Consider the following 21,614-nt stretch of genomic DNA (forward strand, 5'->3'; position numbering starts at 1 on the left):
GTGTATGTTGCTTTTTACTGCTGTAGATGGGTAAGAGTGGGCTCATTTTAACTCCTTTTAATATATTGTTCGGTAGTTAATCTACAGCAATGCATCATATTCTATAAGATCATCATATGTTTGTAACGTTGATGTCCTATGAGAACCAGGTATCTCTACAAAGGTCAACTTTTGTGTCAGAAAAACAGCCCTGTTTTCAGCTTTGTGATGATGCATTTTCCAGCTAATCCAAGAGGCTTTTTTAATAGTTTATTCAGCTTCATAAGTAGGAGAATGTTCTCAACATAAAGGAACACTTCATCCTTCAGTTCATCACAAACATTCAAAATCAGCACATCTGGAGATACATGGTTTTCACTGGACAGGAAGGGGATGATAATGTTGTGGAGCAAACAGTACAATATTGTGCCTCTGAGATGTAGTGAAGTAGAAGTATAAATTAGCAGATAATGGCCAAGTACAGTACTTGAGTAAATGTACTTAGTTACATTTCACCACTGCAACACAAGACAAAGGCAGCAAATCATCGCATTTAAGACGTCAGAGTCCATGTGCTCTGTTGTACTGGAAAATACCACACAATATCAAAAAGCTCTAAGAAATAAGAACTTTTATTCATAATATATTCATACTTGTACACAAGTAAAATAAAATGCATATCTATGGTTCCATTGCAATCTCCATACACAAACTGACAGCATTCTTTTCGTAAATGCTACCCATAAACCCTTTCTGTCATGAAAATAGAACAAAAATTTGGGGAGATAAAACATTTGTTTTTATAAACATAAAAAACATAACATTACCCAACAAATGCATCACTTTGAATAAATAATGGGGGGGAGATTGTTTATCTTCAACGGACCCAACATTCTTTGTGTGCGCGCTGTCTCTGATTTCCTGTATTTGTTTTTTGTTCTTGTTTCTTTTTTTCGTCTTCCGGTGGTCTGTCTAAGCAGTAAAAGCTTTTGAGAGGGAAAAAGGGAGGAGTCCTCGAAGTGTAGCTTAGACGCAGTACAGTTAAGTACATAGAGAACAAACAATTTTGGGCACCAATTCATTATATACATTAGATCTGCAGTGTTCTGTAAAGGCATCCATTTTGTTAAATGTACTCTAAAGTCTTCATCATCATTGTTTGTCCAGGCCCACAGTGGGTCAACGTGACTCCTCACTTTTCAGTCAGTGTCTGTTGTAGATGTCACTGCATCTTCTGTTATCATTGTCATGAGCATCAACAATCTTGAGGCCTGTGTTCAGAGTGAGATCAGGAGTCCTAAGACATGGCTAGAGATATCCAGATCATGGGAATGAAGAGAAAGTGCAACACTTGCAAAGTAGAACCTCGGCCTTTGATGCAGTGGGCGTCTGATTTGGGCTTTTTGGAGCACTTCTTTTTCTTTTTGTTTGATGCTGTAGATGATTCCAGATTGTCTATAAGGTCAGGGTTTAGATTTTCCAAAGACTTGTCCAGGGTGTTGGACAAGGTTCCCAGTGGTCCATCATTCTGCTTGTTTTGGGTCTCGTTTTTTGTTCGTTCCGGCTCCTTATACTTAGTCTTAGACATGTTCTCCTTTTCCTTAAGGGGGTTGTTAGTGATTTGGCGGCTTTTACCAGACAGGATTGAGGACTTGTCATTATCTCCAAGGCAACATCTGGGAATGGTGTCCCCGAGAGGATTTTCGGTGGAAGAGAATTTCCCTGACTGTCCCTTGGAGTTGAAGAGATTGGTCTGGATTTGAGGCGTTTCCACACAGCCCTCCAAGTCTTCACTTTTCAGTCGCTTCAGGTCCTTTCCTGCCAGGAATTCGGGAACAATGCACTCCAACTCAGAACTGGAACCTTTGAAACGTTTGAACCAGTCCCACAAGGTCCTCGCTCGGCAGTCACAGATCCACTGGTTCCCATTCAAACGCAAATACTGGAGAGACTCCAGCGCATCCATGGTCTCCCCCGTCAAGACAGTGAGATTGTTAAAGAACAAGAACAAGGATTTCAGCTTACCAAGATCACTAAAAGCCCTTGGTTGGACATAGATAACCCGGTTCTGGTGTAGCAGCAACCTGTCCAGATTGACTAAGCCTCGAAACATGTTGTCTGTTACTATCTTGATCTTGTTATTGTGCAGATACAGATAGGTGAGGTTGGCAAGGTCCAGAAAGGTGTCATCATGCAGGGTTAGAATGTTATTGTCCTGCAGGTAAAGATACTGTAGGGAGAACATTCCTCGGAAAACCCCAACGGGGAGCTCTGACAGGCCACACCTGTGCAAGTGGAGGGTGTGCAGCTTAGTTAAGCCCCGGAAGGCTGTAGGGTTGATGGTGCGGAGGTTGCTGTTGTCTCCAATGTCCAGTTCCTCCAGTCTTTCCAAGCCGTAAAAGGCACCAGCCTCGATGTAGCTGATGTTGTTGGAGTATAGCCAGAGAACCGTAAGATTGTGGCAAGAGCTGAAGCTGGTGGACCTCACCACTGTTAGCTTGTTGCTCTGGAGGAATATCCGCTGGCTCCGCACGGGGATCTCAGTAGGAATGGAAAACAGTCCGTGTTGTTGGCAGGCCACAGTGGGCTTGGGCTCACTGTAGCACACACACTTTGCAGGGCAGCTGTCACTTCGAGGCACAATGTTCAGCCACATCACCAGAAACAGGAGTCGCCCCCCTACGGAGACAGAGAAAAATCAGTGGGTTAGTAAATAATGTATGTAAATATTAAAAGTCACAGTTCTAATATAGTCGCAGAAATCTGTAGAAACAGATGAATTCCGGTCAGGATGTAATATGCATAAACCTTTGAAAGAACACAGTACATTTTAATCAGACATCATTTGAGAATCAGTCTGAAAAAGAACATGAGGGTAGCTACCATTAAGTGTAGAAGAAACAGATGTCTGTTTTTTGTTATTTTTTATATTCATATGACTGAAAATAAATTTTTGAAAACAATGAGCAATAATTGATACACACAATTTAAGCCTATGGTACTACACACACCATCAAATTAAAAAAAACTGAAAGTTTGAAAAATCCAAAACATTTTTTGTAGAGTTCAGCACATTACTACAGAATAGGGAATTCTCTACATAACAGTGATTTAGCACGTATTTTAACAGTGGTTATTTGGATCTGGGGACACATCTCCCTGCTGCTTCTGCTGACATGAGGACCTAAACAGCTGAAGAGAATCCTGTGAAGGCAGACTCATTTAAAAATAATTGGGTGGCTTTTATGTGGAATTAGTAAATAGGGCGGACATAACTAATAGTATTTCAGCGTTCCTGAGGTTGACATTTAGCCTGACGCTGGGAGATAAGCTTTCATGCCAGGCTCAGAGATTGATGCCTGCGGCCAAGCTGGAAAGATGGCTACAAAGGCCCTGCTAGAGTTTCCACTGTGCAGCCATGACTGAAACATTTTTTCTAAGTGCAGCATGAAGATGAGATATAGAAAAGGTGTGGTAGCACTCAGGACGAGGCCCGTAAATATCCTTGTACAAAATATGTGTTTGCCCCGAAGGCATCCATGTTTAAAATAAGGCGTGTTCCTGCATTTGCTCACATTAATTATTTCTGCCTGTCCTCTGCCACGGTTCAGCTTGATACACAGTGGCACGATAATTGAAATAGACTGGATTACCACATGTAAATGATTACCTCTGACATTTACTTTGTAAAATTGAAGTGCATCTATTGGGGCTCACACATTCCTTCAAGCAGAGACTCTGGTGTCAAAGTGTCACAGGCATGTCTAGTAGCAGCATATAATGACAGGTAATGCTTCAAATCTCTGAATCCTCTTCAGCTCCCTGTCCTTACTGAGGATTTCCAATCTCTGCTCCCATGCACATGTGAGGAATCCCAGGCTCGCAGGCACGACAGGTAGCAAGGCTCTGGAAAATGCATGAGCCTTACTCAGACCTCCCTCCGTTCCCACTCTCTCTCTCTCTTCTCATTCCTCTGCAATGTGTTGTGGTGCAGCTCATCTCTGGACCTTGTTAAACGGAGCTCTGGTGTGGCCTGACAGCAGCCCTCTGCTGCACTTTCCTTCCAATCTCCCTGCTCAGCCGTCAGACTGCCACCGGAAAGCTGTCAAGACTTTCCACTCTTTCTGCATCGCAGCACTTTTCCTTCAGCACTGCCTAACAATAGCCATATTTTATCACACAACACGCTTCGTGTATCTCCTCTGCTGTCTTCATCCCCCCCCCCCCCACCCCTTTTGCTGTCTATTCATTAACAGTCTATTTCCACCCATGCGTTGCATGTCAAAACCTGGTTTCCTCAGCTCTCTGCGTAATATGACTTGTCTTTGTTAGCATCTGTTGAATGACAGCATAAGCCTCACAATGTCATCAACTCTGTCCCAATCACCTCTTTCCCACTAAAACCATCTTCTCATCTGCATCATGATTGCCTTACCAGATGTTGCAAGCAAATATCTGGGAGTCATGGTTTCTTGAAATATTTGTACTCTTTCGTTGTCACATTTCTGAATAACCTCTGCGTGACTTCTTAGTTACACATCTCACCTTCACCTTAGAGACTTGTGTCTATGGACAGCTGATGTACAGTAAGAGTGGCATTCACACCATTGATCGGTCAACAATGTTGGTCTTCCCCCTTTTATTTTTGTCACTACTGTGTTGTCTTTGTTCCAAATCTAAATGGTTGCAAAGATAACACAAAAAAAGGAACTTATGTTTAGCTGTCCTCACAGCTGTTGTTGACACAAACTTAAATATCTTAAAAACAGCAACAAGGGTAAAAAAAAAGAAAAAAAATGAATTCCTTATCGTCCTCTGCCAGCTTTGGTTTCAACACTTAATCTTCCCCTATCTGCTGTGTCAAAACATGGCTCCAAGCACTGCCTTCCTGTTTCAGACCCTGCCAGTGGCCTTTCTTCTGAGAGCTATATTATTGTACAGTAGCAATCATCACTCTCTTTAAGAGCAGACAAGCCTCTTTGTTTCCTCCCGACTGTCACCATAGCCCCTTCGCTTTGAGTAAAGTACATCACATCACATCACATCACATCAACCCCCTCCTCCAAGAAAGGTACTTCTATTTACAATATGAGCCTGACAATATATAGCAGGTTGCTATTGCTATATAGCTTCCCTGCTCGACTAATTTAATTGTCTGTCAAAAGAATTTTTCCAAAATGATGTGATGCTGCTGAGGCACTCTGATTAGGACATACAATTGGGTTGATATTGGCCCCTCAGTGTCCCTTTCTTTGATCGCAAAGGTAAAGATTTTATTCAACCAGTTTCAGACCTTGACAATCTGAAGAACCTGCAAAGAGACCTGCGTTTTCCCTCCTTACCAACTCATCTAAAAGACTTGCATTAGCATGGATTTCAGGGAGAGTTTTGTCCCATGGTCAAAAGAACGATTCAGGCATGACAGTGGATAAATAATATCAGCTTACTGCAATTTTAGTCGTAAAAAAATACTGGGTATCAGTTCTCTCGAAGCTGCTAGAGAAAACGTTCAGTAGCAAAACAGAAAGATGCTCACAGGAGTGGTACGAGTGGCACAGACAGCTTTGTTTACTGACAGTATGAGTGCATCACTTAGCCGAGGAGTCTAGCTCAAACGCATGTGTCCCTGGCATGTTTCTCTAAACAAACTATCAGCCCTCCTCTGTCTTACTGTGAAAATACAACACACATTTAAACCCTTCCTCATGCTTTGAAACCCACAAAGAACACAGAGGGCATGTCGGGACAGCACATTCAGAGGGCCCTGCGATTCATCACGGTGGCTTTACTTTGAAGGCCTGGGGATTGGGCAGGGACGGCTAACATGACAGTCTTATCCCCTTGGCCCAGAGTGGAAGTGATGTCTCTGTCAGAGATGAATCATAGTAGTTCTCCAGAGGAATCTCATAGCCTCTTTCTGAAATCATGCATTATTGTGTTTCTCCGAAGCGGGCCTGCATTTATTCATAGTCATGATCCTTTCTCTGAGGTCACGTATCTTGTGTGAACCCATCCATGCATACATAAATTGTTTTTATATAATGTTGAAAGAAATAACTTAGACAAACTGTACAGGATATGACAGTTGCATGAAGCCCAATTTTAGCACAGCCAATGCAGCTATAAATGACTTTGTGAACTGAAAGTAATATAGGGCAGTAACTCGGTGCAGAACAGACTTGTAAACTCACAAACAAACTTCTTACAGCTGGAACACACCGCACGAGTAAGTGTCACGTAGCCTAGATAGGTGCCTGATCGTGCGTCTGGCCATTCATACCGCACACGTATTTCTACGCAACCCGGTCTCACGCCAGGTCGTGTAATAGTCACGTTATTTTGATTCATAAATTCGTGTACAGGTTACGATTTTGACATTTTTTTCGTGTATATGCAACGACTTTTGAACGTGTACAGGTCACGCTTTTCGAGGCGCCACACGCCGGCCAAAACAACGGGATGGGCCGCCACTCGCGGTCCAGCCGCGCAGGGGCACACAACAACGGGGAAATGAAACGCCGCACGGCGGCCAAAACAACTGGACGGGCCGCCACTCGCGACCCGCGCAGGGGCACACAACAACGGGGAAATGAAACGCTGCACGGCGGCCAAAACAACGTAACGGGCCGCCACTCGCAGGACACGATCCCCGGCCGCAGGGGCACACAACAACGGGGAAATGAAACACCACAACGGGGAAATGAAACACCACAACGGGGAAATGAAACACCACAACGGGGAAATGAAACGCCACAATAACGAGAAAGTTGGGGTTAGGAAAAAAAAAGAACGGGGAAAGGAACCGTCACACGCGGGACACGCCAACAAAGGTACTGCCACACGCGGGGCGCGATCCCCTGTCTCCGGGGTGAAAGTCCTGTTTTTTCTGACCCATCCACCACCCCAACCAACCTCTCTACGCGGACTTTTGCCTTATCAACTACTCGCTACCGTCAGCGTTCTGGGATCACGAAATATGCTTCCCATTAAAATGCTTTGCTTTCAATTTCGTAATCGCCACACGAAAAAAACGGCATTTACGTAACCTGTCCACCACTTAATAGATTACAATAACGTGACTATATAACGACCTGGCATGAGACTGGGCTGTTCTACGCACAGGTCACGTCTCTCTCTCTCTCTCTCTCTCTCTCTCTATATATATATATATATATATATATATATATATATATATATATATATCTGATAGAAAGAGACAGGATGAGTGGGGAAAACTGTGGTAATTGTAGCTTATATGTGGCTGTGTGTGTGTATGTGTGTGTGTCTCTCTCTCTCTCTCTCTGGCTCTCTCTCTCTGTCTGTCCGTCGGTCTCTCTCTCCGTGTGCCTGATCGTGTGCCTCGCTGTGAGTAGTCAAGACGGCCCAAATCACCATAAACCTGGCTGTTTTATTTTGAAATTGTTTATTTTGGTAAAAACATCCAGCTGCTCTGTGATCTTCCTGTATGTGATTACCTGCCTGGCTTGACACATACGCTCGCGTATCGTGCAAGAAATAAAGGAGACACCAAAACTATCGCTGCAGTGTGCAGGCCTACGCCAATTATACTATACTATCAATTAGACTGTGTTTATCTGTGTTGGATTTGTTGATTTCTGTTTTTGTCTCTCAGGCCCTTCATCAAATGCTGACTGTTCTGCTTGCTTTTGCTCTCCCTTCTGGTACTCATTTTTCATGAGGTCAATATGGCTATCTAGCCATGCTAAATCCTTTTTAAATTTTGCGTAAAGTAGATGATTAGTAATACGTGAACTTAGAATTATAAGGTTCTATCTCCGTTTAGGGTAGTTCTGAGATATTGAGCATCAAAGTTTTTACATCCCAGCTGGCGAAACTGTTATGTAGTATGATCTACTATTAATAACTAACTAACAAAATATTTTTTTTACAAAAATAACACCACACAGGCATTAATAAACACTGAATGGATCAGATTATGTCAAAAACTCAATTTCGACCAAAAGTGGAGATAGAACCTTATAATTCTAAGCTCACGAATATAAAAATTTTTCTTAATCACACTCACCCAGAACATCAGCCATGTTATTTTTAAGTTCAGGCCCACCCTTGATGATTAGGATTGGTTCATGACAAATAATCCTGCATTTTTCTTTTCTCAGATAAGTGGGATCAGTCTGACACTTCTCCTGTGACTTAATCCATTGTAGAAACTGACACACAGACAGTGAACAATGGGGAAACATACAGTATATTTATGTTTTTTCTAATTTCTGAGTGATTCATCAAGCCTTCACTTTTGGCTCTGATGGGGTTTTGAGTGATGCCGTACAGTGCTTCTACTTTGACTCAAGTAGACTTTTTGATAAAGTACTTATTTTGAAAGGCAAGAATTACAGAGTAGCCTACAGTTACACTGTCATGGCAGACCAGGAGAATATTCCATTTTAGATGGCTTTGAACTTCTTTTTTATTCATAAGCCCGTAAAAAAAAGTTTTGTTAAAGAGAATATATGGTCTTCACTTTCAAGCATCACTGAATTGCAGAGGGATTGGTTGGCAAGGCATATATGGAAAAGGTTGTGCTCAGAAGGCCACATTGGCCCTTTTATGGCTTCCACATTTACCTTGTCACAGTGTTCAAAAGAGCAACTTTTTTTCTTTAACAACACAATTAGTCTTATTTCAAGGTCCAAATTTCTTTTAACAACACACTTCTTTTGTCACAGTGTTCAAAAGAGCAACTTTTTTTCTTTAACAACACAATTAGTCTTATTTCAAGGTCAAATTATTTCTTAACTTGTTCATTACAGTACTTTTTCAACCGTGATGCTGTCTAATTTCACTTGTGATTATGTGTTAGCCACTATGATGTGATTCTGGTTATAATAAAGAGTGCACATCCATTTACTATTGACTTAAATAATGAGTGGATGTAATGTAAATTATTGACAACGTTGCCTATATTTCTGTATCTCAATGGAAATGTGAATAATCTTCAACCCACTTCTTAAAAGAGCGCACAAAACAAACACATAGACCAGCACACACGGACAGATGTGTGCTTGCCCGTACAACATTGATGAACCAGATGCTATAATCTTAAATAAAGATGCACACATCAGATCAAACAGGTTATTTAGGACATGATGGACCAGAGTCGAGCTAGAGTCCTTGGGTAACCATGGAGTGTTGCATGGGCATCAGTGGCGGCTATAGCATGCAGACAAGGACACAATTAGAAGACGAACAGGGGGGACAGATGAGGTCCTGTTTGACACACATCTGACACAGCACTTGCCCAAGCAGATGGCGCATGAATAACTGAGGGAACCAGAGGTCGGCAGGTAGAAGGACATACAGAGGCAGGCAACAGTGTGTGTGTGTGTGTGTATGTGTGTGTGTGTGTGTGTGTGTGTGTGTGTGTGTGGAAAAAGAGGGTCTATATAGATCTGTTGGCATATATGTGAACATGTGTGCATTGCACAGACATGGGAGAGTCTTTTCATGTCTGCGAGAAAGGCAGAGGGCTGGCGATATCCTGACAGTGAGAGAATGAGTTTGCAATCAGAGGGCTGTCAGATCGAATCCCTGCTCGACTGGAGAACAATTGGAAGCGAAAGTGGAAGGAAAAGTGTTCTCCCTTTCAACAACTGACATCAAATTACTATCGAGCCTTGAGTGATGCACTGACTCAGTCAAGAATGTGTTGTGTTCAACATTTACAAAGTGTTGTTGCTGTCCACAGTGATATAAAAAAAAACTTGATAAAGTAGATCTACTCAAGTACTATACTTAGATACAATTTTGAAGTATTGGTACTGTGTTTGTACTTTAACTGTATGCCACTTTAGAATTGTACTTCACAACATGTACAATCCAAATATTGTTAGTTATATTTAACATACACACTGTATCATCAGCTCATATGATAGCATATCTTGTTAAATATTAAATTACCTTATAAAAGTTGAGGTAATGCTAAAAGTTCACATTTGCTCCACCGTAACCTGCTGTAACATTAAAATTCTGCTTGCACATTCATTCTTCAGTAGTACTAATTAACATTGATAATTCTGACTGCATACTGTAAGTGGTACTTTTACTTTTGGTACTTTAAGTGCTGTTGAGGTTGTTGATTCTTACTTGCAATGGAGTGTTTTACTTTGCGGTATTGGTTATGATGGTAATTTAGTATTGCGCTTCTATCAAATATGCTGTGGGGGACTGCAAAAGCTCCAAAAACAATTGATCCCACAACTACTACTGCAAATTGAGCACCAGACAGGAAAGGTCTATAAACGATGGTTATTGCCCATATCTTTCAAACCCAATGATAGTGTGTATTGCAGACTTTCCGTTACAAATTTATAGTCTACAAGCTAAGGTTGAAATACTCCAGCGTTGTAAACTAAAAAATATCTCAGGCTTGACAAAGCTCCTCCAGAGCCACAGAAAACATTATTTCCCTTACTTTTTACACCACTGACTGTATATATGGGTATGGGCAGCACTCCTACAACTATAAATCAGATTAGTTTCTAAAATTACAATGCTTTTTCTTCTTAGTTGCATTTCAAGCTATAATAGAATTATATATAATATATAATAGCTGAAATAGAGTTAGGTATGGTTAAATGCCACTACAGAGGATTAATTGTTGAGTGGTGGCGAAGCGCCACTGGATTAGGGGACAAAAATTGCACATTTCTCACAACACTATTGTATAGTTGGCAGCAAACCAAGTTGCCCTTAGTGCTGCGAAAGCTCACTATGAAATGTTCCACAGAAGGCGTTGGGAGTCAAGTCTACCCGTGAGGTTTAGCAGACTGGCTCAAATCCAACTTTGTGCCCGCCTCCACATGTCACAGACATGGGCAATTTCCACATGTAAAACCATGTAAAATGCATAATTCAAGTAGTAAGCGGAAAATAATGCAGGCGTCAGTCGAGCATGAGTGTGTGGGGGTGTCCAGATGCACTCTTCAGGCCACAGTGGAGTGAAAATTTGGAATGCCCTACTTTGGGGTTTTGTACCGTGCGGGCTGCCAGTGGTGCAGCCAAGGATTTTTGCTTAACAGAGTGTATAGGGCTTTATCTTATCTACACATGGCTGGAGAGAAAATGAATGAGGGCAGCTGCTACAGTACTACATGCCCCATGTGTCTTGGTGTTGCTTAGCTCTCAGGCAGACATTAGCACAGGTGTTAACAACATTTTAGGAGGCATCCTCTTTTTGTTTATAACAGAACGTGTCATCCTCCTCAAGTACTTAAGAGGATTTGTGTGAAAATATAACCTGCAAAGAAATAAACAAACATGAGGGAACAGCATTATATCAATTGGTTCATCAAGTGCTACAGCTGAACTCTAAGCTGTTTGTTTGTTGTCTATTGTGCCATGCAGGATAGCTCTGACATGTCATTGTTTGGTATGTGAGTGGTAAAACAAATGTAAATGGGAAAAATGTATATGTTTTGAAACGTATTAGTTGTATTTGAAATAGTTTTTAGTTAGTTTATTTTATTTGTTTTTCAGCTAAACTTAGACCCTTGATAAACCTGTTAGGCTTTCGGCCTCCCTTGCATATTCCGTTTTTATAACTATTATTCTGTTAATGTTCTTTCTTTATGTACTTATGAATGAAATTAATGAAAATACATGTTCATACATGTTTAAGGAAATGTTTTATGCATGCCCAAAAGCTTTCAACACCCCATAGAATGGAAAGAGGAGATTGTGATATGAGAAGATAAGAACTTTTATACATTAGTTCAGTAAACACATCATGATAGTTAATAAAGATGCTCATTTTGATGATTTTAACTTCTATTTATATTATCCTATCACGTGACACGTCACTACAGGTTTTTTTTTTTCCAGATATATTTCTGCCTTAGTTTCTAGCGTTTCTTGTTTGCACTTTAATTAGCGACATACATTTTATAAGAAATTGATTTACTGTGTATTGTCAGCAGACATTGATATCACTGGATTTACTAAGTGGTGTTGATTCCAGCAGTATACTTCTGGTAGTCATGACGCTGACAAGTAAGGGTGTATTATATTTTGAATGAGGTCCTTACATTTCAGGTGTTTAAAAAAAAAACTGGTCTCTAATGCAGTTCTGGGGCTCTCATGTCAACAATTTGAAATTGGTGAGGATTGCGAGCAGTGCACTGGCACAAAAGCAAATGAGGCCTAATGAATCACTGCTGTATAAACTAAAATGGATAACCGCCCCAGTACAGTAAATATCGGATGATAGCTTCAGATAATGCTAACACCTCCTCATGTGAAGTGCCAGCTGGAGAGGGAGACAGCAGTGACAGCACCCACAGGCAGCCTCGTATATTTGGGCAAGTGAGGATGAGAAAACACATTGAGGTGGTCTGAGCAGAGAACACGCTGTAATGAGTGGTTACACAGTTTGATGTCATTGTAGCCTGTCTTTGCTGTAGGCATAGTTGAGCTCTCAAAGAATGGTGTATTATGTTTGCCAGGCCTGGAAGTGGAGCAGGTGCAAACATTATCCACTTCACATCTTCCTGACAGCTTCATTACTGCAAAATTCCTGTATTTGGCAGCGACCCTCTAAACTGGCACTTGTGCTTGTTGAAGAGGAACTAGCTCCTGATGAAGTGTTGTGTTTGTGTGAGTTACAATTGGGGGAAAATACAGGCACTTAATCTTTGACCAGTCTAGACTAAACCAAAGTCATTCTGGGAGTAATCCATGTAGTTGGTTTGGAGAATTGTTGTGTAGCTGTAGGGGAAACCAAAAAGGATTTCTAAATTGCCAGCCCCTTCGCTTCATTGTTCTTGACATGGGCACTCTACTTAACCTTGCAAAGCCCTTGTTCCCAGGATAGAAACAATTGCAAGCACACACATTAGTCATTCCAAGGTTATGCATAGGTGAATGCACCCTACTGTACAGCAAAGAGTGGTATTTTGAATGGGAGATTTCTCATTAATGTGAACAGGCAATGTATGATACAGGTAGATCCACTGCCTGAGGCAAGAGGTGGTGAAAATGTGCCTGACAATTTTTCACAAGACAAACCATTATTGACACCCTTTTTACTGTCATAATGTATCTTCTAACCTTCTTCTGTCTTCTCCAGTTTCGCAACATTGCATCCTGCTGGATTGGCTAGCTGACGATGCAGACCGTCTGCAAATGTGTCAACTCCAATCACCTCAGACTGACTGAGACAGGGCAAGCCCAGAAAGACATGCTTTCACCAGCGAGTGGGGCTTCAAAGAACTGCAAACTCTGAACTCATCTTCACTGGCGTGGATACCTACAATGCCCATATGTCTTGTACGCAAAAACACACAAACACACAAACACATACACGTGTACTCAAATCCATATGTTTTTAAAGATTTGAGCAAGCCATTGCATCTGCTAGCCCAATATTCACACATTTAATTAAACATGCATGTTTCTTTTTCCTTTTTTCCTTTCCTTTCCTTACATTCTTATTAGTAATACAAAAGTATAAATGCACTGATAAGACTAGAGACAAAAATCTAAATACATTGATTACATAAGTCAACTAGGTATTTAAAGCAGTTAATATTAATATGGTTATATTAACAATGTTTAAATCACTACGTGACTAACAGAAGATGGACAAACTTAGCAACTAGCTGGTGAACATAGCAGAGCATTTAGCAGCTAAAGAGACTCCTGAAATGCATGCATTCATAACCAGAAACATAACTCCAAAAGAATGCTAATGTTGCTCCATATTTGCTAGATAAAGTAACAAAAACGGGAAATGTTTGCCAACAAGTTTGCCATATCAACTCAGAAGTTATTAGTACAGCTTGTTTCCCTAAAAGGGCAAAAATATTGGTTCATGCAGCTTTAAGAAACAAGAAAACCAAATGAAGTCTGCATTTTATTCAACTTATTTTGGCACATGGCTTTTGAGTTTAAATACAAGTTTAGCAATTAGGTTTTTTTATATTTACTTTCCATTTATGTAGTTTTTGTTGTGGACTTTTATTTTAAAATGTCTATGCTGGTGGAGCTTCCTCATACCTGGCCATATGTGTCTAGTCCTTCATTGGATAACTGATAAAGAAAACAAGATATAAGTATGCATTAAAATACCCTGCATGTCAAAGTCAGTTAGTTTAGTTTCCACACTAAAAATGCAGACAGAATGAAATGAAATAAAAGATAAATGAGACAGATAAATTGGATGAGGTGGTCAGGTGGCGACCACTTTGTAGTTTGTGGTGACTGACTGGTTTGTTGTTGTTGTGCGGGTGGTATTTACATGCTCTATTTAATCACATCAGCAAGTGTCAGCATGTTTAATCTTTCAATTCATATGGCATATTCGATTGCTCCATCTCACACGACACATGCTCTCAAGTATCATCTCACATGGTAGCCATTAGTTATCCATTATCTCAAACAATGACTGTTTAATTCCTTTTCAGTCCCCATGCATGACTCATCAGACACGCAGTGGAAGGAATCCAGAGACACAATGTGCCCACAAGCATCTGTAAGAAATAGCCAGAGGAAGAAAGATATCCTGAAAGTAGCAGAAAATGAAAGGAATCAAATAAATAAATAAGTTAGGTAGATCATTGTGCAAGCGTTAACTAATTCTGGCCAGCTTTCTTGTAGATCCATCTATTTTGGATGTGTAGGCAGCCCTGGAGGCATGTTGACCTGAAAAAGACAAACCTCTCCCTTCCTTTCATCTTTTGAGTCAGTTTCTGCAAGCAAATGTATTAGGGCCAATCACACGAGGCCTACTTCTGCTGTTCTGCCCTGTAACAAGAGCAGTATTCTCAGCAGTGTTTTGCTCCCACATCACATTTTTTTTTACACGTCTTTTCTTCCATAATAGTGTTGTCAAAGGGATATGTTCAGATTTGTTGCGCAATGGAAACTATTGAAAATTCGATAAATAAATGTGGGGGCTACAATACTCTCTATAAGCGGAGGTGGATTTTTGACATTAGTGAGGTATAGGATCTCATATCTTCCCCTGCCTCCGCATACATCGGATTCATTCTCTATCCTCGACCTTCCACTTAAACCCGATGCATGTGAAAACTGCAGCTTTGAAATAAATTTGGCCTTCCTCTGTTTGACTCATATATACAGTATTTACTGCATATATTAAAGCACAATGGAGAATAGAGACCTTCAAGCACACTAGGTCTCTATTCTCCGCTGTGCTTTGAAGAGAAATGGAAACCATTGCACAATTGTGACTGAAAATGAAACAGCAATGGAGTGGAGTTACAGAATCGGTTGAAAATAGGAGGTGAAACAAAAAGAAAACACCCATCTTTATTTGTAGAGAAAATGGGGAAAAGAAAATCCATGATGAAAAGGGAGGGAAAGGCAAAAAGGGCCATGCCAGAGTAAGTCACTTTCACGTTGAGGTTACAGCCCTGCTTGTCAGAAAGGTGAGCAAGCTTTCCAAACTTGAATTTTATCGACCATTGCTTTGAATCCTGTCCAGAAGATAATGGCCATCTGCTCTCTCAATGTTATCTTTCTGCAAGAGATGAGGCACAAACTGAATGCAGGATATCTGCAGTGCAGCACAGCAAAAGCCACACTTTCAGTGCAGATCCACTTTTGCGACACGACTGAAGCGTGGTGTCGCAATACATCCATGGTTGATGCTCCACGCCCTTGACCGGCAGCTGATTGGACAAACGCGTCACGTGGGTCTGGCTACTCCCAAATTTCAAATCGACCAAAATGGCGGCTCGTTCAGAATACAATCCCCTATTTTGTGAAAATAATTTACCGAATTGTGTTTCTGAAGATATTTTAAGTGAGAAATAGGCCATACAGTTTCTGAATCTGTCTTCATTTCAGATGGACAAAGGTCAGTTTGAAAGATTTTTGTCTACTTCTATCGTTGGGTCGCGTTCAATGGATTAATTTGCATAAAGATGGGCATCGGACAGTTTTTTTGACGCACATAATTTTTTCAAAGTGCCGCCTTCCTGGGATGCTTTGCGGGCATGTTAAAGTCGCTAGACGTCACCCATAGGAATAACGTGGGGCGCAGCGCAACAGAAATGTTGCATGGCCAGGTGGATCTGCATCTGTTAGTGACTTTTGGAGCTCTATGCACCTCCAATTTGGATTCCTCTTTAAGTTCCAATGGGTAAGAGTTAAGGGAATGGGATAATGGGCTCTGGCAGCAGACATTTTCTTTAGGGACATTTTCACTTATTCCTCACCTTGCCCCCTAAAAAATGGAATAGCAATGGCTGCAGCCTGGTTGGTGTAATAAGCCTACTTCTGAGAGGTTCTTAGTGAGTGCCCCCTCCATTGGAAGAATTAAAGGAGAAAGACTTGCATTATTTACCACCCACCTCAGTACCGCCACACCCTGCGCAGACAAAGCAACCTACTGCAGGAAAATGGATTTTTCTGCAGAGGAGCTCAGATAAGAAGGATTGAGGGATGAAAGGATAGAAAACAGAAAAAGGAGGGGATGAAGACTGAAAGACATTAGGAACAGAGCCTGTCTGTTATTTCCTCATCTTCCTCCCTGTTGGCCTGATAAGGGCAGTTCTTTACAGGCCTCCACGGATCAGTCACCTTTTCCACTGGAAAGGTCTAACGCTGGCCCAAAGCTCAGTTCAAGCTGGGAAGTCATCATTCCTGCCCTTTATCTCCCAGGTGAGGAATGATCAAAGGCTAAGTGCCATGCCAGTCTGCCCCCAATATGCCCTCAATCTCCTTCAACGTTTCCCTCGCACCTCCTTAGGCTGCATCCAGAGAGATAGGAGGAGAGCTGGTGACGTGTGAGCGCCGGTTTCACAACACCTCACGGCAGAGCGGCCATCAGATAAGACCAGAGTAAAGATCCAATAGTGGAAAGTCGTCCCAGTGGCGCAACAGTATCTGAGCGATGGGTTGGTCATCTCCCAACACCCCTCGCTTCTCAGAACAAGTGTGCCACAAGATGAGAAGATGGAATAAACACGTCAGAATATGACAACCACCTGAGACTTTACCTTACCTCCCAGAAAACAAAACTCTCCCGCAATCTGCACACATCACTTCCCTGGATTTCAACACAGTTTGTGTGTTTATGGGGAGTTTTTGGAATGTACAAGTGTATGTGTGTATCGCTGTTGTTGTCACAGTCCCAAAACGACTGTAGCACTGTAAGTGATGCGCTGGCGCAATTTGCGCGTCACTGTACTGTGGGACGACCCAACTGACAAGACTCCCTGCTTTGCTGCCTGGGTAATGAGTCATTACAGCCCTGGAGAAAAACAATCTGGTATTTTTAAACTGCATCCTTCAGCTGTTCCTTTCTCCCTGGAGCTCCAGCTTGTGAGCTCTTGCTGGCTTGTAAAATGAATGCCATTTTTAGTGCTTGTGCTAATGGGCCTGATATGTCTGAATAATACAAATGCATTACAGTGCTTTTAATGGTACTTTTGGTTCATCCATGCCCTACTGATTAAGACTTAATGCTCTGCACAACGCAACACAATACCATATGTGTGTGAGTCCAAAACCTAGACTGGTGCTATTAGTGCGTGGTAAGGTTAAAACACTCAAGTGTTTTTAAATGCTAAAAAAGGGAACACTGTTAGTTTAACTAAAGTGTGACAAAGCAATTTTCCCATCTACCCAAGTGTCTCAATTTCAGGAGCGAAACAGTACTGGACAAGCATGTGAGTATTGATTTGTTGAACAAATGTGGGAAAAATGAAAAAAAAATAACTAAAGAGATTCAGTCCCTAAAATTACGCAGCACATCAATAATTAAAGGAGTCAATTCTAATCTTACAAAATCTTAGCCCTCTTTTATTTTTTAGCAGGTAACTGATATCAGGAATTGAGACTAATGATGACTCGATTTACTATTAAAACCTTTGTAAATGCCAGTGTTCTGCTTTGTAGTATTTTCCTTTTCATGTATAGAAAGAAAATCATCCACGTGACAACCGGTTACATGACAGTTAAGTTTAGCCGAGAAAAGGTGATTGTGAGCCAGGTTGAGAGCACCGTGAGGTCCTGGTCGTTTCGGCGGCCGTTGTCATTAAATTTAGCTGACAACAGGTCACAATTAAATATCAAAGTGGAAATACCTCAATATTGTACTTACGTACAGCAATTGAGTAAATGACTCTCATAGTCTTGGGGCTTTGCTTCACTCACTTTTCTGTGTCATGTCTTGTTTTACTTCCTGTCTTTGTGTTTTCGAGCCTGTTTACCACTGAACCTGTGTTTATGAATTATCACCTCATTCCCCTCACCTGAGTTTCTCCGCCCATCTCTCCAGCTGCACTTCATGCCCTCGTTAGATTAGTTTTAAGCCATGGCTTTCAGTTCAGTCTTTGTTGAATCCTTGGTTTTAGTTGAGACCAGTTTTGCCTTTCCTGCACTAAACCTGCAATAAAGAGTCGTTTTCCTGTTCCTGTTGTCTGCTGTCTCCTGCGATTGGGTTTTCACCTGCTCTATTCAACTGTGACAGTAAGAAATTACTTAGTGTTTTCCAGCAATGCAAAAGTAACTAACAGGCTTCCATGGTTCAATGATCAACTTCCACATTTCTTTTTTATAGGTTCTTTATAACCATAACATATGCATCCAAGGGTCCGGTTGCAAGAAACCATCAAGTCTTTTAAGTTAGTCCACTTTTCTACTTAACATCCTTTGATTGATTGTTCGTGTTAACTTATGTGGCAGAATGTGTACTCTTCTGTCCGTGTGATGCATTTGTATTAGCTGGTGGTTTGTACAATTGCCTCTTCATGCATGCGTTTGCTACATGTGACATGCGGCTCTGTCAATAAAAAAGAGAGAAAAAGCACAGAACGAAATCCCTCCTGATCCTCTCTCATATAAAAACCTCTAAAGTCACTCTGCATCTGCATTCTACTTAGAGTGGCGCAAGCGTTGTGCCGCATCACCTGAGCAGCCACCGCCTGACAGCATGAATTTCAATCATTCTGCTGAGCTCGTAACCCCGTCCCCACCACCGCCCTCTCCCTTATTCCCAACGCAGCCACCCGCCACTGTCATGCTAATTTACTAGTCCGCACTGATGTGAGCACTCACGTTTTATAGCTTTCTCATAGACCCCATCATGGGCTGGCAATTAAAGTTATGCATGGTTTCAAACAGGAGCACAAACTATGATAATTCTGCTCTCCCCTGGAGAAAATCTGCTCAATCAAAGGTCATGAGACAACAGTGCAGGGTTATACACTTGTTTTCCAACGAGGAAAATAGCTTCTAGGCAGAAAACATTGAGCGTTAGCTACAGTACATGTAGCTTCACAGGTACACCAATTCATTTCTACAGGGTATCTACAAATAGCTATGCAGCAACTGAAGTGGTTAACAATAGATTATGTTTGCTCTTCCACTTTTGTTGGCTATATCTATGGTAAACGGCCTCCGGTAAAGTAGGATAAACAAGAAAATAGAGGCTCAGTGTCTGCTCAGAGCAACAAATCATGCTCCCAGAGATTATCATTAGTCTTACCAACCAGCAGAAAGCAAGAGAAGAGGTTTGTGCTGCAATTAATTAAGCACAAATTTGGTCATAAAGAAGAACGCCAAATCACAGCGCGTTTGTATGAATCCAAGTTAACCAACAGAACACCCTGATCGGCTAATCTCTACATAATATCCACAAGCCTCTGCAGGAGCTTTTGAAAACAAAGCACTATGCAATTTCAGAGCTCATCAGGAGCTTATGAAGCTTCTACACTTTTCTCGAACATGACATGCCATTTATGATTAATGACATTACCGGCTGGGCTAAGATAAGAGCTCAATTAGCTGTGTGGGCAAGGACCTTGACTCTATCTCCAGTGACTAATCCCATGGCTTTTGTTATGATTAGCAAGAGCAGACTTTTAATCTTGGCTTCTGAATGCCTGGTATTGGATTGAACACAACTGATTCATTAGCAGTTAAAAATGCACTTCTTCTGTGAGTGGCACAATTCAGCGCGGCATGATGGTGCGGCATGGATGTTTATATTTCCTAATCTTCCAATCTCTGCCATTTATGTGCTTTGGCAGTATCAGTGGCAACACTCATTGGCAGACAAATAAATTCAGTTTTTTAAGTGAAATTAATCCATCCACCTTGTTAATATTTTAGCAAGAGGGGCCCCTTGAGAGGTGTCATCAGTAAGCCCACTCACTCTCTCAGGGGGTGGGGGGTGTGTCCTGCCTACATGCTTGAACCAATGTTTCCTCCAAATATATTTCTAGCTACAGCAGCACTGCCCAGGGAGTTTTGCTGAAACCCATAATCTCTACAGAACTCGGAAACTTTCAAAAGACTGTGGATCTCAGAGTACTATAGCACAAGTAGGTCCCCTAACAAGTGCTTTATAATTCACCATATATCCATTGAAAACAGTCAAGGACAATCCTTTCAATCTTGCAGCTTTAATTTGGTGTGAAAACTTTTAGCGACGAATTGTGAGTATTAAATATTTAGCAAATTAATATGAGGATAAACCTTTCAAAGAACAGGAGGGAACGCTACAGTAGGCAGGGAGGTACAAAGATAAGATGGGAACACTGTGCATAGAACATGATATAGTGGTATTTATCTGTGCTGCTAGAACGCACAAAGTATGAGAGTTCTACTGTGGTAGTCATTTCTGCAGTAAAACCCATCTTGCGTGATGCTGCACTTTGTAGCACTCTCACTCTGCAGGGGGAAACGTAGCGCACCATCTGTTCGCCGATCCCCGGCAACAAACAACAGACAGACCAACGCAGCAGACAGACCAGCAGACACAGGCAGGCACCACTCCCGCACCAGCAAAGAATTGTGGGAAACAGAGAGTCAGATACACGGACACAAAGCAGTTAAACGTGGGATGAAAGCAGTCATCAGCTGCTTGATCAGGAGGCCTGAGCTGACACCGCACACCGAGGAATGATGCAAATTGAGGCAGACACTGCAAAGGAGTCGCCGTGCAATGAGAGAGACTCTTGATAGCGAGTGAGCAGGAGAAAGTGAAACAATGGGTTGGGGCAAGAGACGAAGGAGAAAGAAAGCAAATGTAGCCACCATACAATGAGAGAGCCTCAACAGAGTAGAAAAGCTGGAGAGAATAGAGAAACAATTAAAGGCTAGTGTGTCTTAAGAGACAGTCTGCAACAACAGACTTGACAGTGTGTGTAGGGGTTGCAGAGAGAGAGAGAGAGAGAGAGAGAGAGAGAGAGAGAGAGAGAGAGAGAGAGGAAGATTTAGGGATGCAATCCATTTCTTTTAATCAAAATGCTAGTCCACACAACTTGCCTCAATCAGAATGGTACATAGTCCAATGAATGTAATTTTTGGATTACAATTAATATGAGTGGCTTATCACTCACAAGCCCACACACAAACAAATATGAACAAAAGTGGGACTTCACAGTCTGTCACATGCATATACCACTGTGCAAACACACAATCTAAAAATGTTAAAGGATAGGGGAGGAGAGGGGAGATATAATTGCCTACATATGCTATGGACATGTGAGAAAGGCTTAAGCTTGCCCCCTAGTGTTCATTCCCATCCCTGATGGCATCCAAACAACAGTGCAAAGCAATCTCTGTCTAAACAAGGTATTATGTCTGTTTTTGCATACTTAAATCTAATTTTCTTAGAATAA

General features: G+C 41.5%; 1 protein-coding gene across 1 annotated transcript in view; it reads right to left on the reverse strand.

The window, feature by feature from the left end:
* Positions 1–593: 593 nt before the first annotated feature.
* rtn4r (reticulon 4 receptor) overlaps positions 594–21,614 on the reverse strand; it is a 45,939-nt gene continuing 24,918 nt past the window's right edge. The window contains exon 2 of the mRNA XM_028578500.1: positions 594–2,658. Coding sequence (XP_028434301.1) covers positions 1,277–2,658 — 1,382 coding nt within the window. The 3' untranslated portion in view covers positions 594–1,276. The remainder of the gene's footprint in view (positions 2,659–21,614) is intronic.

Source organism: Perca flavescens, chromosome 5 (assembly GCF_004354835.1).
Source record: "Perca flavescens isolate YP-PL-M2 chromosome 5, PFLA_1.0, whole genome shotgun sequence".
Taxonomy (NCBI): Eukaryota; Metazoa; Chordata; class Actinopteri; order Perciformes; family Percidae; genus Perca; species Perca flavescens.